Raw genomic sequence first — 16,009 nt, 5'->3', positions numbered from 1 at the left:
TTTTTAAAAAAAAGTGTTTAAAAAATGCACGCAATTAATCATGTCCCCAGACCATAATAAGGAATATTCCTTCCATCGGAGCAATTTATGCTTGAAGTATTTGAAGCAAAACTCCAGCTGCATAGGCAACATACAGCTAAACAGACAACAAACCACACTCAGGCTTGCTTGACACTCGCAACAGCACAAGATGAAGGTGCGTTCTTGCGTTCAAACACAGATGGACAGAGCGCAACTCCGAATGCAGGGATCTCGAAACGTGTTTTTTTTATAAGTTACTGTATGTTTAACTTGACACAGCAACCTAAAAGCACTGTGTTTATGACACGATACAACTAAAGTAAGACACTCCCAAAAGCATCTGCATGATGCATGTGAACATAGATGCATAATCTATCTCAGATAGATTGACGAATTTAGTTGCAAAATGGATTGCTGTGGACTGTAGGCCCTTGCTAGGCTTATGTTCAATAATATGCTAAATAAACAATATTTTGTATTTTAAAGCCACTTTTTGAATTGTCTTATCAATGCTTGTTTATTACTGTATTATTGTCTGCAACAATAATGTAATGCATCTTTTTGTCTAATATTTAGAATTATTTAAATATTATTATTTATTTATTATTGAATAATTGTTTTTTTGGGACCTTTCTCCGCAAATATTTTTATATGTGTTTAATTGCGATTAATTTGTTTAATCAGGATATGATGTAATTGATTTAATAATAAAACAATTTAAAAAAAATTGCGATTGACAGCCCTAAAAATTTGTTTCTTGTCTACTCTTTGTGGTTGCCAGCAGAAGAGGAAATGTATTTCAGAGGCGAAACAAAGTCACAAAATTTTGATGAAAGATTGTGTAAACCATTATTATTATTTTAAATAATGATAAATCATGCACAATTAGACCAGGGACATTTATTAAGAAATTACATATGGTTAATGTTCATGCTGATAACTGCAGGCAATCTACAACATGCAATAAGCTCCAGATAAAGCTGAGTTGGGCCTTTACATTCTGGATCATGCTGCGCTTCAAAGAGAGCTCTTGTGGAGGCCCTGTCTATGAGCCACCAGAGACTTCAAAGAACAACCACATAAACACATAAATCAGAAACCAAAAAAACATTCAACTCCCTGTCATGGCCACATCAAACTGCATGCCCTCCTATCAGTTTTATAGAGGACTTCTCTAGATCACTATACTGTTACTTATCTTTACCTCTAGAGTTAAGTTACCCTTCTCAAAGTTTCAAAACATCACCCTGGTGCTATCAACTGTTTCAACATGTGGTGCTGCTCTTCCTCATTTGCATCTAGAGACCTGGATTGATGGTCCCCATGTTCCCGGCTGACACTGCAGAGGAGAGAGGGGGAGCTGGGGGGGACTAACTGATCAAAGCCTCTCTCTGCTGATCATGCGTGGCCTGCCTTGTCTCACTTCACTGCTTGTGTCTCTCCCACACACAAAACAGATGTCCACCGCTCCAGACGATAAACTTCACCCTGGCACTCTATTGAAGTTCATCATCACAGGAGGGAGGGGGTGGGGGGGTATGGGAGGAGATGAGAGCAAGCTCTTTTAATGATTTTAACACAATTACTGGTCTCTAAGGGGCTTCAAGTGATAAAAAGGAGACTTTGGTACAAATTTTTTGTCCAAACGAAGAAATAAGTCAATTGATCAATATATTGCAGGGATAGTTCAAATAAAAGTTAAATTCTGTCATCATTTACTCACCCTAATTGAAGCCCGTATGACTTTCTTTCTTTCATGGAACACAAAAGTAAATGTTAGGCAGAATGGTAGCCTCAGTAAACATCTTTTTTTCCAATGTCATGAAGCATTGCAAATGATGTAATCAAAGAATCAATGTAATTAAAAATATGTTGCAAAATATTCAAATATACTCAAATATATACATATTTTAAGAGTGTAGGGATCCCAGTAGTTGCGATTCTATGCTTGGTGGATTTTCACCCTCAGGATCATGGATAATGTTGTTCTAAACCAGGGATTCCACTATTAAACAAGATTTTTTTTTAAATGAAGTAAATACATTTGCACAAACTGATGGCTTTAACAGAAGTATTTGCCATTGATTTACAACCTCAGAGCTCACATTAGGTCTGTCTTTAAAGGTTTATAAGTTATCGTTAATAATCCCTTTGGAAATTATTTTACTTAGAACCAGACTGATGCGCTCTATTGCTTAGTTGGGACAACCTGACTCTATGATACATTCAGTGGATTCAATTGTATGTCAAGTCTTCCGTACGTTTCATGTAAAGCAGGGATGGGCGACTTTGAAGGTGGCGAGGGACAACATTTTTTCTCCTTTCTACCAAGGGGCCGGATTACAAATACGCCCTCACAATGTTCACCCCCTTACTCAATTTCCTCATTGTGGGTAATCTATGCACAACTAATGCAATGTGCTTTTAAAGATTTTGTTAACTATATCCAGTTTTTATTTAATAATATTTATAAAAACATACTAATTTTTGTATAACTTGCATACTTACTAAAACATGCAATTGAAATGTACCAATTCATGTTCAGTTGACAAGTATTAGATTTCAATCTTAAATTCTAAAAAAATAAAATAAAAAATAACATTTGCACTGTCTGTACATTTGCAACACACAAATGAATACAGACAAAGATCGTATTTTCAATATTTTCAACCCCACCTCATAAAACAGCTTATGGGTATTAGTTAAAATCTAAATATTATCGCCAAAATCCAAATATTACCATCAATAAGAATACTGGATACAAGAACATAATATTTCAGTGCATTAATGAAACATTTCAGTACCACACCAGCCCCGCAACACACACGGAGCGAAGTCCGTCAGAGAAACATTCTCTGTAATCGCAAGACTTTTCAACAATAGACCTTAATCACGGTAGCGCCATCTTTGATTTTATTGGGAATGACAACGAGGCTGTGAGGAATAGACTTATCATCTCTTCAATGGCACGAATGGTATAAAGCTGTATAAAGCTCCTCAACTCATGTTGTGTGGAGTTCTTGGTATACTGAATGTTCTTGTACAGATATTTTATAAAATTTTTGTCTGCAGAACGATCCAAAAACACTTTAAACAGCAGTACAGCCCATTGAGGAGACTAAGCCTATACCTCACAGCCTCATTGTCATTACATTCTTAAAAGTTTATCCCTCTGACAACAACTTTTTCGTTTTACGCAAGCACGAGCGAAATAGAATAAGATGTCTTTGGTGATCCTTGCGTTGTTATGGATTTTGTAAAAAGTTTTGATGCCGATATATGTTACCCTTACATCTGTGAGGACAGCAGCTCTGGCAGCACTGGAGTACGTATCTCTCATACTGTACGTCTCTTTGATAAGTTGATCAGTGGAGTTGTAATGGCGAATCAAATTGAATCTTTAATGACAGATTTTGTATTCAGGTAAACAAAAGGCATGGGTTTACCCTGCGTATATTTACGTTAGTGTGCACTAGCTCGCAGACTGAGGTAAAATTTTGCTCAATTTACCTTACAAATGATGAACAAGTGTAAGATGTTGCATGCTAGAATCCTACAGTGATCAGCAGGTCTGCTAAGAACAAGCGACCTCTTCTGGTGGATAGCTATGATAACATTATAGCCTGAATGCAATCTTTACATAATCCTTATATCAATTAACTAAAATCAATCCTCAGTCTTGTCCGACAGGCCGTATTCAACAACACTGTGGGATGTATACGGCCGCCAGTTGCCCATCCCTGATGTAAAGGGTTCACTGTGTGACGTGTGTACTTGCTGCCTCAGTTGAACGTTCTAAATCAGTAACTAATGAGGTTCTATTTAGGCTGCCTCTGTAGGCAGTAGACAGCACTAAAATTCACCAATGTTTGGAACAGAGCTAATGTGTCAGCTAAATGAATCTCTAGGAAGTGCACAGTTGGAGTACAGTTGGGAAATACTATCCATTTTTTACAGTCGTGTGAAAACCAATGAGTTGTTACCATCCACAGAGTCTTTTCGGGCTGCCTGTAGTGAGCGCAATGAGGGATTTCAAGTGTCTCCTCACTTTGTGCGCCATCCAGAGATCTTTCATACCTTCCCCCTCAATCATTCTATAATCAAACCTCTGAGAAAAGGTCTCGCCAAAATAAGCTCCTCACTCAACGTTGCAGTTTATATAAGTCGCTTTTTTGAGATTGGTGAAATCGCTTTTCCCACCAGCTGGGATGGAAAGGATGGCTTTGATTTCACATGAGTCCTACAGGTTAATGCAAGAAAAGAGACTTTAAATAATACTTTCCTGTGGCGCAAAGCAGCTCACAACAACTGACTTGAACAGAAGCCCCTGGAGTCAGAATTCCTGATTCTCTGCGAAGGGGAGGACAGGAAGAGAGGCCAACAGAAACAGAGGAGGTAAGACAAGCAAGGCCACTTGTGAGAAGAGTGACATTGCAGAGATGGACTCCTGTCTAGACCCCGGCAGAGACAATAACTGTCCTCATGCCTTTATGTTTTTGTTTCTCTCTCTTTTTTCTTCCAGCAAATCACCGTGTTACAATCTGATTCTCTTGGCATGCCTCAACAGCATCAGTGTGCTGTGCGCTATCTCTTCTCACAAATAGTTATTGTGTTTTCTTAGATGTGCCATCTGGAAGGGTGTGGAGACCTACACTCAGAGAATAAATGAAAAAGTCCCTGACAAAATAAAGAAAATACACATATGGTTTGGGACCAGCATTGCTGGTCAACAGCATATGTAGTGTTATGGATCCTGGAATGCTGGTGTTCATACCAGGCTTCTTAATTAGCTTAAAGGAATGTTCCATATTCAATATAAGTTAAGCTCAATTGACAGCATTTGTGGCATAATGTTGATTACCTCAAAATATTATTTCTACTAGTCCCTCGTCTATTTAAAAAAAAAAAAAAAAAATAAAGGCAGAGGCTATTTGCACTAAGTGCAAATAGCAATAGATGCTATTTACACTAAGAGTAAAAAGCAACAAAATGCATCTTTGCACTAAGGGCAAATTAGATGCTATTTGCACTCTTGTGCAAATGGTGGCAGATACTATTACACCCCTGTTTAAACACTAGCATACAGTATAGGGACATCACTGCAGTGTTTTTATTGTGTCTGTTTAGAGTCCCTCAGACACCCTACACCAACCCCTACCCCTAAACCTAACCATACATTACAAAAATTGACCATGGTTTTATTAAAGTAACCATAATATCACCATGGTGTTTTGAAATAAAATCATAGTAACCACAAAATTAAACATGGTTACTATATCAACAACATATTACTGTAGTAACACCATGGTTAATTGCATCAAAACTATAGTTTCCACTAAAAAACATGGTAACTACAATAATACTACAGTAAAACTGGGGTTAATTTTATTCAGATCAAACCCTTCTCTCAACAACTCGACCTTCACTGTGACCAAATCACTGCGAGGAATCACTTTTATTTATTATCATAAGTAGTATTATAGGAAATATTAAGAGTGGAGACATGGGGAAAAGTATCAGCATGACAAAGTATTTTCACACCGTCATAACATTCTGAGCTATTACAGCAGCAACTGGAGGTGCAATTTGTTATAAACTTGTATGTTTCCACCAGACTATTGTAGTGCAAATAGTCCTTCTATTCTCTGTTCTCTTAACCCACTGAACATCTAAACCGTTAACCAGTTCAACGTCTCTGCCTCATCTCGAAAAATCTTAATATGCCCGCCTTAATTTGACCAGTAGTTGACCCCTAAGGAATTTGTTGTGGATTTCTTCAGCATGGTCTCAGCAATGGTGGGCAGAGTTAGTGTAAATAGTCTTTGCCAACAAGATGGGCTATTTGCAACTAGTGTAACTAAATAAAATATATATATTGTGGTTACACTTGGGGTGCACTTATAATCATGGGTTTACAAGTGTTATGGCTTGTACAAGATTACAAGGTTTTCCCAGTGTAAAGCCATCAAGTTGTAACATTGGATTTAAAAGTTTAGGAAGCGATTTTATCACTCTAAAATTGTGTTAACACGTATAATGTTTACACCTCATGCCTGTATCTTTGAAACAGTGTGTATTTTAACGTTTATGGACTGGCCCTATTCACTTCCATTGCAAGTTCCTTACTGTAACCATGATTTTGCTTTTTTTTTTTTTTATAAATGAGGGATGAGTCAAAATATTGTTTTTTGCTAAACAACATTATGCCACTTGCATTGAATCAGGAACATTCCTTTAACCAGCAAACCTCCTTTGGTCAACATCAGAAGCTTCATTAGAAACACCATACTGGCTGACCAGCAGTTTTTGCTGGTGTACCACAAGACAATGTTGGTCCACCACCTAGACCAGCACCTAACTAGCATAAGCCAGCTTAGACCACCATGGAAATTAATGCAGGTCTTCTCAGCATAGGATCCTCAGTAAATTAGAGCCAAGGTGGCACCACAACAAGGGCAGGTCATCAGGGCACCGCCAAAGCTGATGAGGCAACACAGCCTAGATCTGTCTGGGAATCCCACAGCACATGAAACATTTAGAGTCTGATTTCCCCAACACCCTCATGAAGCATTACCTCTGACCGCCTAGAAAGAGAGCAAATGGGACGCATTAGCAATGGAAAACTGAGCGGCTTGCTCATTATTCAATAAAATGGATGGATTTTATTATTCCCTTCCAAAAAAAGAAAGAAAAGCAAGTTTTTCATCAAGCCAAGGATTTATGCTGTTAAAACACCTCAGTGTGCTGCAAGTTAAGGATAGAGCATCAAGATGGATAGAACCCATACAAAGCCACCCTGGCGTCTCTCAGATTGAGACACTGACCGGTGTCATAAAGTGTTAATTAACTTTATTTAAGCCTCAGATGTCATATCCCATTTGGAGAATTCCTGTTGATACTTGATAACCAACTATGACCAACTATTCCAATGGTACTGTATATGCAAATACCAACTGTATTAACGTTATAACCCAAGAAACACTGGATTGGATACATATCTGCTCTTTTTACGAACTTCAGATGTTTATAATCAGATCTCGATACAGCACAACATGTTTTATAGGGCCAAGATCTAAAAAATTGTTGTACTTAGCAAAATGCAGGCAAGTTATTAAATCTTTTTCCTCATTCAAGCTCCTATGTGTGTGTTCTGGTGGTTTTTGGGAAATATTATCTGGTGTTTCTTCATTAAATCCCGAATATGGCTTTCACAGCATGTACCAGGGAATTTGCTATATATTTTCAAACACAGATTATGGTTTACAGTTTCAACTTAACCTCAATTAGAGTACTGGACATTTGAGAGCTTTCCACACTGGAGTCATCCAGCACAATGCTATGACACAGCAACATGAACCTCTGAGTGGGATCAAGAATTTAGCATCATTTGAGGAATTGGTGTCTGCTTGCATCTGAGAGAGAAAAAAGCCTGTGATTACTGAACTTATCAATTACAGTATAGCACCAAGGCCGCTGAACTCCTACTAGACCTTATATGTTTTCCCCAAGCATGGAGTCTCGGATTCCAGCCTACTGTTTTGATTAGTAAATGTCAGTTTTTGTGCAAAGCAAAGACTTCCTGTTGCGCATGAGAAACAATGGCTCTCCAATGTCGACGTGAACTCCAGTGGCTACTTTAATAAAAACATCTTGCCTGGTTGGCTTAAAAGATGGAAGAAAACGTGATGTTTTTACACACCGCACAAAGACAGTCTTGTATCACCCAAGTATTATCATGCACCGATCAACTTTCTGTGAAATCTTCATTCCTTGAGCGAGGTGTGTTAAAAAAAGAAGCTAAAATTGTGGTTACAGTGTGTATTATATGTTAAAATACACACTTCGAAAGTATAGCCACAAGAAACATTATACTGTATGTGCTAACATGATTTTAGTATCATAAAATCAGGGTCTTGCTGGGCATTACGTTGTCATGACAATGAAGTTATTATGTTAGATATAACTTTACAAAGATAAGTTTAGTAAGTGATTTTAAACACTAAAATCATGTTAACGTGTATAATGTTTACGTCTTGTGGCTTTTTGAAGTAGTGTGTATTTTAATGTTTTGGGCTGGCTCCATTCACTTCCATTGTAAGTGCTTTACTGTAACAGCAATATTTACTTTTGTTTAAATAAACAAGGGACAAGTCAAACTTAGCTTTTATTTTTTTTTTTTTTTGTGGTAATCAAAATAATTTCACAAATTATGAGGAAAGAGCTTTACTTTAACATGTAACATTTCTTTAACCCCCTGTTCAGCATAGTCAAGTATGTACTATATTGATCAATTCACATGCACAGTTGAGGTCCTCATACAACACAGGGGCTTTAGTTTTATGTCAAGGATAGAGGACTTGTGTTCGAAATTCTTTTCAGAGGGGAAACGACTATTAAAAGCTAGCCTGGGGTGGGTTTGCATTTCCTCCCTGCGTTAACACTCCATAAAGTTGATTCACCAAAGTAAGGGCACCATACACTACTACAGAGGTGTTCGATCTTTCAGGACATGTGCCCCTCAGCACATCAACCCAAAATCCATTGAAATAGAATAGCATTTTAACCCCTTTACATACTGTTTAAATAATAGGACTTAAGTTAAACATAGAATATATAGATCTTCACTTAACCTATTCAGTGTAACGGTTGATTACAGACTATAGAAATTGTGGCTTTGCATTGTGGTTTGGCCGGTTGTTGTTCGTTTTTAGTTTGACTTGTTACGATGGAAAAAAGTCATCTAGTTTATCTTTGAATGTCAGGTGTTTGGATAAGTGTCTTCTTAGTGTCACAGGTTTTAAACTATCATTTGTAAGCACCTTAAAACACACAACACAGCACTGTACACAGGATTCATTATTTTGTATGGTGCACGTGAATCAGTGTTTTATGTACTGTTCTTTGTCAAACTTCCGTCAATTTGTTCAGTCGTTTTTGCTTCACTTGAGTGTGCCTGAAACACTAGTGTTTCATTCACGAACGAATCGTTCTCATTCACTTCCAATGTTTTCCATTCTCTTGAATGGCTCGGTTGAGTTGCAGTCATAACACATGAAACACACTTATTTGCCGCCACCTACTGGTGTAGATGTAAACTGCAGAAATTGACTGAATGAATCTGAACGAATAGTTTTGCTGAGACTCGAATCAGTGGAATGAATCAAATTCCCCAACACTATAAAACACTGTAATCTCCCACCTACCATGACAGCTGTGGAGCGTGCCACAGGTTGAAAACCCCCTGCGCTTCTGTTCTACAAATTATAATTCAGTCTGACCTCATTCGACTGCTTGTGGAAGTTGTAAGGAAAAATAAATTAATTAAATAGCCAAAATAACCCATTAACTTTTAATCTAGGTTTATAAATGAATAAATAGGGGAAATTAACTAATTAAAAGTGTATTTTGTGTTCAACTAGATAGCTGCTTGTTCTTTCTTGATATGGTGTAATAAAATGGTACAGTTCGATACCTGTCTGACACCTGCTGCTTCAGAAAAGATGGGCTGTACTTTACATTCACAGAGTTCAGTATTCATGCACAGGAGTTAAAAGCTGAACCAGGTAATGCTAGTTAATTTTCAGAACATCAGACAGAACATCAAGATCATAATTTCCTGCTTATTAACTATTACATTAAGATACATGATTGGAGTTTAAATCACAGCATGCCACCAGCAGTTCCATGTGACTCCATGGTTTAAAACCTAAAAATTACTTCATGTTTGAACAAATTTGAATTTATGTTTATCCAGTAGGATCATATAATCAGTAAGTAATAGCTCCATTATTTATTTATTTATTTTTGCAAACTCATTTAACTTGTAGGAAGCAACTGTCTCTTTAAGGAGCAGGAGCAGGACCTATTAAGTCATGCCTGATCCTACAATGATTAATTTTAAAATGGGTAAACTCTGCAAGGTGTGACATCGCAAAAGTCTCATTCAGACAAGAAATAAACTTTCGGTTAATGAACTCATACCTCTAGGGACGTGCTGCTCTTGTTCTTGATGTGATTTGCTCTGTGCTTCTTTGTGGGAAACCCCTTGATCAACAGAAGACATATTGTCAAGAAAACTGCCCACCGTAAAGCCTGGTTTCGAATCAGCATGACTTCGTAAAAAAAATAACATTAAGCACAGCTTTTACTATGTTTTTGCAACTTTGCACCAGTTTTGAACTGCACTAAATCCTCTTAGTCCCAAGGTTCATTTCCATGTCTCTTTCTTTTCTTTTCTCTTTTTGTTATGGTCTTTTATATATATATAAATACATATAAAACTAAATCCATGTAAGTCTAAAAAGTTACAAAGACTTTAAATTCTTATTATGCAATTGAACAACCATCAAGACTCATGTCCTTGTGTCCATCAGATCTTCTGAAAGGTTCTTGGTCTCCAAACGCATTTCAGCATATCCAAACTTTAATGTTCCCCACTGAGTTTTTCAGATGTTCATCCATGTGCTAGATGCACGCAAGTTTGCCTCTCTCCTTTGGAAATTGCAATGGCCAAGTCCTTTTGAAGTGTGATCCTGGTGGATAGCTCCTCAATCACGCGTCATACGGAGCGCAGTGCGCAAAGAACCGAAGCTACTGGACGCGCAGCAGAAAAATGCACTGGTCAGTGTATCCTCACTATCCAGTGAAAGCGTAAATAAATGATGCGATCGACTCATGCATATATAAGTCTGAACCTCATGCAGGTACTGTGGTGAAGGAACCTCATGAATTGACTGGCTGGATGAGCCATTCATCTCCCTCTGCTTGTGTGACGTCCATGGAGGAGGGGTTCATATAAACACACTGTGACTGAATGAATGAAGTAATGAATGAAAGAAAGACCGACCTATGAAAGCTTGGACTATGTGAGGTATCAATATCCTCATGAGACCCAGGAATGAGATTTTTGGCATTAATATTTTTTTTTTTTTGATGTGTAAGAAACATATTACAAAGTTTTATTTTTATATTTTATTTTCATTGTATTACTAATTTAATGATTTCATTGATTCAATTGAATTATTTTATACCTTTTTTATTTAAAACATTTTGTAATTATATTATATCAGATAATCATGTAGGCATATCTTAACATATTGGCCAAACTCCCAAACATTTACAAAGTTTTATTTTATAATTTATTATTATTTTATATTTAACAATTTAATGCAGTTAGTTTATACATTTTTATTTAAAATATTGTGTAGTTATATTATATTTCAATGTCAGATAATAAAATATTGAATATTTAAAAAAATATCGACCAAACTCCCAAAAATGTGCTATCTCAGAAAAGCTGAGTAATAATATCCTAATGACATCCTCATGAGTTTTTATTTCATTGTCAAATTAATGATTTAATTCATTCAGTTTGTAACTTTTTATTTAAAACATTCTGAATTACATTATAACAATGTCAGATAATAATATTCATGTCTCATAAAATAGGTACAGTATTTCATATTGGTCACACCCCTAAAATTTGTTATAACAGAAAAAGTTTAGGATGTTTTCTTTAATATGTAAAACTGTGGCATGTATGGTCTCATATGTCCACTATTGTGGACAAAAATGCTGAGTAAAAGTCTGAGTGAAGGGCTTGTACGGTAACAAGATTCTGAAAAGATACCTTCAACCAAAGCAAACATGGCGAATCAGTTGTAAAAAGGTGTGTGCCTTCTCATTTTGATGGTTTCATACAAGACCACATTGCTTTCTCAATGTAATGTAAACTGATTTTTGGAGAGTTGTGAGAGTAAATTGAAATAAAAGTTGTTAATAAATTCCTTAAAGCTTAACATGTATTTTTCCTCTACTCTGGCCATGTGGTCACTTCCGTGAATACCACAGATGCCATCATTCAGAAGTATCACCTTGGTAATGTCAACTGGATACTTGTAATTCCACTAACTACTAATTCAATTGTGAAGTAATTCAGTAGTGTGGAAATATGCAAAAAATTTAAAATGCAAACAGAGCACATGAACAAACCATTTAGTCACTGTATTTTAATTTCCTTGGAGGAGTGTAACAGCTCCTGAACTAATATGAAGCTCAAAGTGTTCTTCGAGTCAAAATAAGGTCTAAAAAAAACAAGCACTAAAGGCAGCAAAATCCAAGTTATATTAGAACACATAGTGAATGTACTGGACTGGTTGAGCAGATCTTTTTCTGAACATCAACGTCTTGCCATCAGCTGGATCAGTAATCACTTTCTTTATGTTAATCTTAATAATATTTTGCTTTAATAATAATAATAATAAAAAAAAAGTGGTATGTGGTTCTTTGCCTAATAAGATACAGAAATAAGATTAAATTATATTTAAACATCCCTAGATTTTGATGTTGTTAAAGGCTTTGATAAATTAAGTATAAGGGCAAATTTACCCCCTGGCCTAATTTATGTAACACCACAGAAGCAACAAAACATCATATTATGAACAGTTTAGCATCTTTAAAGCATCATAACCCAGCAGATTCTGCTATTACATCACACATGAGTTCCAGGGAATAACAAAATGATTTAAAAATACTCATCAGTAGTGTTTGCACTGAGAGCATGCACACCATGCATGTGCATAAGATATTTGGAGCTGCTGTTGATGATTAAACTACACTTCTCCATTTAAAAAAAAAAAAAAAGAGGAAAAAAAAAACATATGGAACATGCATAATAAATAAATATGTACATTAAAGAAACATATAAAGGAATAAACTAAGGTGAACATACAGCCTGACATATAAATGAAGCTGAAAAGAATTTGGTTGTTTTTAAAGACTTTAGAAATTACAGCATGACAAACTTACTACACAAACAATGTTGAAAGCCGAAGCTTAAAAATCTACAAAGCAAAAGAACTTGCAAAGCTCACTAGACAGAGAGCGATCTTATTAGTTATTCATGGGATTGCACTTATGAACCGAAACATGTTTCCATTAAAACATGTTTATTAAAGTTTTGCATATCGCTGAAGACATGTGCCAACAAGCACGTAACAACGTTCTACAAAAAAAATCATTCCTGCATAACAACCAGCGCCCTGCTTACAAATGTGCATAACATCGAACACAATCAGCATCCAAGTTTTCTCGGGAGGTGAAAATGTGATAAATATGCACTAGATTGCCCTCAGACATAACCAACAATGTCCTCTGGGATTTATATCTAGATGAAAAAATATATACACTGGTAACATAAGAAAAATTATAGCCAGATTGCAGTAAGACAGCAGAGCAGGCCATAAGTCAAAATCTGTGGAATTAACAACAACTACGCAGCCAGGTTGTGGAGTTTTTGGTGTTTGACTCAGATAACACAGTGAATGTACTGACAATGCAATTAGAAGAAACAGTAATTCCTCTCATAGGCCAGTATCCTTGGGGGTTTTGGTTCGCTACCTGTCTGTTCTCACTGACTAGAAGAAAAAACACTGTGTCTGCACAAAAACATTTTGAAGGCTGCAGCGACATATGGCCTCAAAGCCTCTTGTGGCAGGCAAAGAATGAAGAATGATTGTTAAAATAAAGATAATATATAATTAAAAAAAGGTTATTTATTAAGTGGTTCACTGCCTCCAATTGCAGAGCAGAAGATGAGCAGTGCACATTTGGTTCAGAGAAGAAACATGTCACTCTTCGTACTCCTCGTATGTGGTCTCGTCAAATGGACGGTCCAAGGAGGGAACAACTTTTTGCCGTGAATACTTCAGCTGCAGCAGGTCGCCTGCTTCGCTGATCACATCCAGCACCTGAAAACAATCAGCATGCTCCATTACTTTCATGGTTACACATGTAATTCATAACACACTAATGCTGAGAGGTGGATGCCACCTACGGTGTTCTTGTAAATGTGCCATTATAAAGTCAAAGCAGTGTGTAAATGTAGTAACATAATATCTACTTCATGTAATATTTACATTACAAGTTTTGGCTAAAGTGGCAATGGTAAATCTATCAGTTTGATGGCAAAGGAAATAGGAAAATAGGGATGGGCATGAGCAATGGAGTACTTGAAAGTGACAGCAATGATCAAACATGAAAACATAATCATTAAACACAATTTTGACGCAACATTTAATTAATAAACCGGAACACTGTGAGAGTCTCTGAAATGCACGCAGATGCACAGTGAACTCTTAAAGAGACATTACCATTTTAGCGATTGTTATACAAGTGAATGTAAACTCAATGTTATTACTTATAATAACTGCAGCAGTGCAGTGTATAAAATCATGCAGATACGGGTCAGGATGTGATCTCAGTGACTTGGAGAGTGGCATGATTGTTGGTGCCAGATGGGCTGGTTTGAGTATTTCTGTAACTGCTGATCTCCTGGGATTTTCACACACAACAGTCTCTAGAAAAGACTCAGAATGGTGCCAAAAACAAAAAAATATCCAGTGAGTGGCAGTTCTGTGGACGGAAATGCTTTGCTGATGAGAGAGGTCATCAGCAAAGGTTCGAACTGACAAAGTCTACAGTAACTCGGATAACCGCTCTGTACAATTGTGGTGAATAGAATATCATCTCAGAATGCTATTCTGAGATGAGGGTTGGCGCTGTTTTCACGGCACGAGGGGGACCTACACAATATTAGGCAGGTGGTTTTAATGTTGTGGCTGATCGGTGCAAGTAAGCCATATGACTCCATTGGTTAAATTTATATCTTCAGAAGTGACATGATTCTTTTACTCAATCTCCACTTTCACATTAACTTTCAGATGTGAAAGTGCAACTAAACAGGCACCACGTGTGACTTTCAGATGTAAAAGTGAAAGTGGAGATTTAGAGTAAAAAAGGACTTAAAATTGAATCTGTTTCTCACCCACACCTAATATATACACAATCAAAATGCCCATCCCTAGAGGAAAGGTGCTCATCTTTTCAAAAACGGAGATCATTTAAGAAAGTAAATGAATATATACAACCCCAGTTCCAAAAAAGTTGGGACAGTATGAAAAATGCTAATAAAAACAAAAAGGAGTGATTCGTAAATTATATTCACCCTTTGCTATATTGAAAGCACTACAACTACACATTTTGAGAATGTACAGTAATTTCAAATCAGATGATTGCAACATGCTCCAAAAAAGTTGGAACAGTCGAGTGTTTACCACTGTGAAACATCACCATTTCTTCTTAAGCATTTGGACCTGAAGACACAAGTTTAAATTCAGAAAGCGGAATTTTCCCCCATTCATCCATTATGTAAGTTTTTAGCGGCACAATTGTACAGGGTCTTCACAATTGTCTTCGTTGCTGTATGGTGTGCTTCATAATGCGCCACACATTCTCAATTTGAGATAGGTTAGGACTGCAGGCGGGCCAATCTAGCACCCACACTCTCTGCTTACAAGCCATGCACTTGAAAAATCTGGACAGTATGTGGTTTAAAGTTGTCCTGCTGGAAAATGCAGGGACGTCCCTGGAAAAGATGGAGCTGGATGGCAGTATATGTTGCTCCAAAATTTGTACATATCTGTCTGCATTAACGGTACCCTCACAGATGTGCGAGTTACCCATGCCATGAGCACTGACACACCCCTGGCCCATACAGACACTGGCTTTTGGACCTGACGCTAATAACAGCTTGGATGGTCCTTTTCCTCTTTGGCCCGGATAACACAACGGCTTTGTTTTTCAAACAAATTTTGAAATGTGGCCTCATCGGACCAAAAAACACAGTTCCACTGTTCTACTTTCCATCTAAGATGAGACCGAGCCCAGAGAAGTCAACAGCACTTCTGGACAGTGTTGATGTAGGGATTCTGCTTTGCATAGTAAAGCCTTAACTTGCATCTGCGGTGTTGACTAACAAAGGTTTACTAAAGTTATCCCAAGCCCATGTTCATGATATCCATTACAGATGAATTATGTTTAAGACAGTGATGTCTGAAGGATCAGAGATCACGCGCATTCAGAAGTGGTTTTCGTCTTACCCTTTACACACCGAGATTTTACCAGATTCCTTGAATCTTTTAACTATGTG

At 37.0% G+C, this 16,009-nt stretch overlaps 2 protein-coding genes across 2 annotated transcripts in view; both read right to left on the bottom strand.

The window, feature by feature from the left end:
* LOC127411568 (isthmin-2-like) overlaps positions 1-10,732 on the bottom strand; it is a 30,200-nt gene extending 19,468 nt beyond the window's left edge. The window contains exon 1 of the mRNA XM_051647260.1: positions 10,003-10,732. Coding sequence (XP_051503220.1) covers positions 10,003-10,131 — 129 coding nt within the window. The 5' untranslated portion in view covers positions 10,132-10,732. The remainder of the gene's footprint in view (positions 1-10,002) is intronic.
* A 1,895-nt stretch (positions 10,733-12,627) lies between these two features.
* LOC127411567 (serine palmitoyltransferase 2-like) overlaps positions 12,628-16,009 on the bottom strand; it is a 35,206-nt gene continuing 31,824 nt past the window's right edge. Inside the window, exon 12 of the mRNA XM_051647259.1 lies at positions 12,628-13,769. Coding sequence (XP_051503219.1) covers positions 13,650-13,769 — 120 coding nt within the window. The 3' untranslated portion in view covers positions 12,628-13,649. The remainder of the gene's footprint in view (positions 13,770-16,009) is intronic.

This window comes from Myxocyprinus asiaticus, chromosome 20 (genome assembly GCF_019703515.2).
Source record: "Myxocyprinus asiaticus isolate MX2 ecotype Aquarium Trade chromosome 20, UBuf_Myxa_2, whole genome shotgun sequence".
NCBI lineage: Eukaryota > Metazoa > Chordata > Actinopteri > Cypriniformes > Catostomidae > Myxocyprinus > Myxocyprinus asiaticus.
Note: the sequence above shows the minus strand (reverse complement) of the source record. Positions and strands in the feature narration are given on the sequence as shown.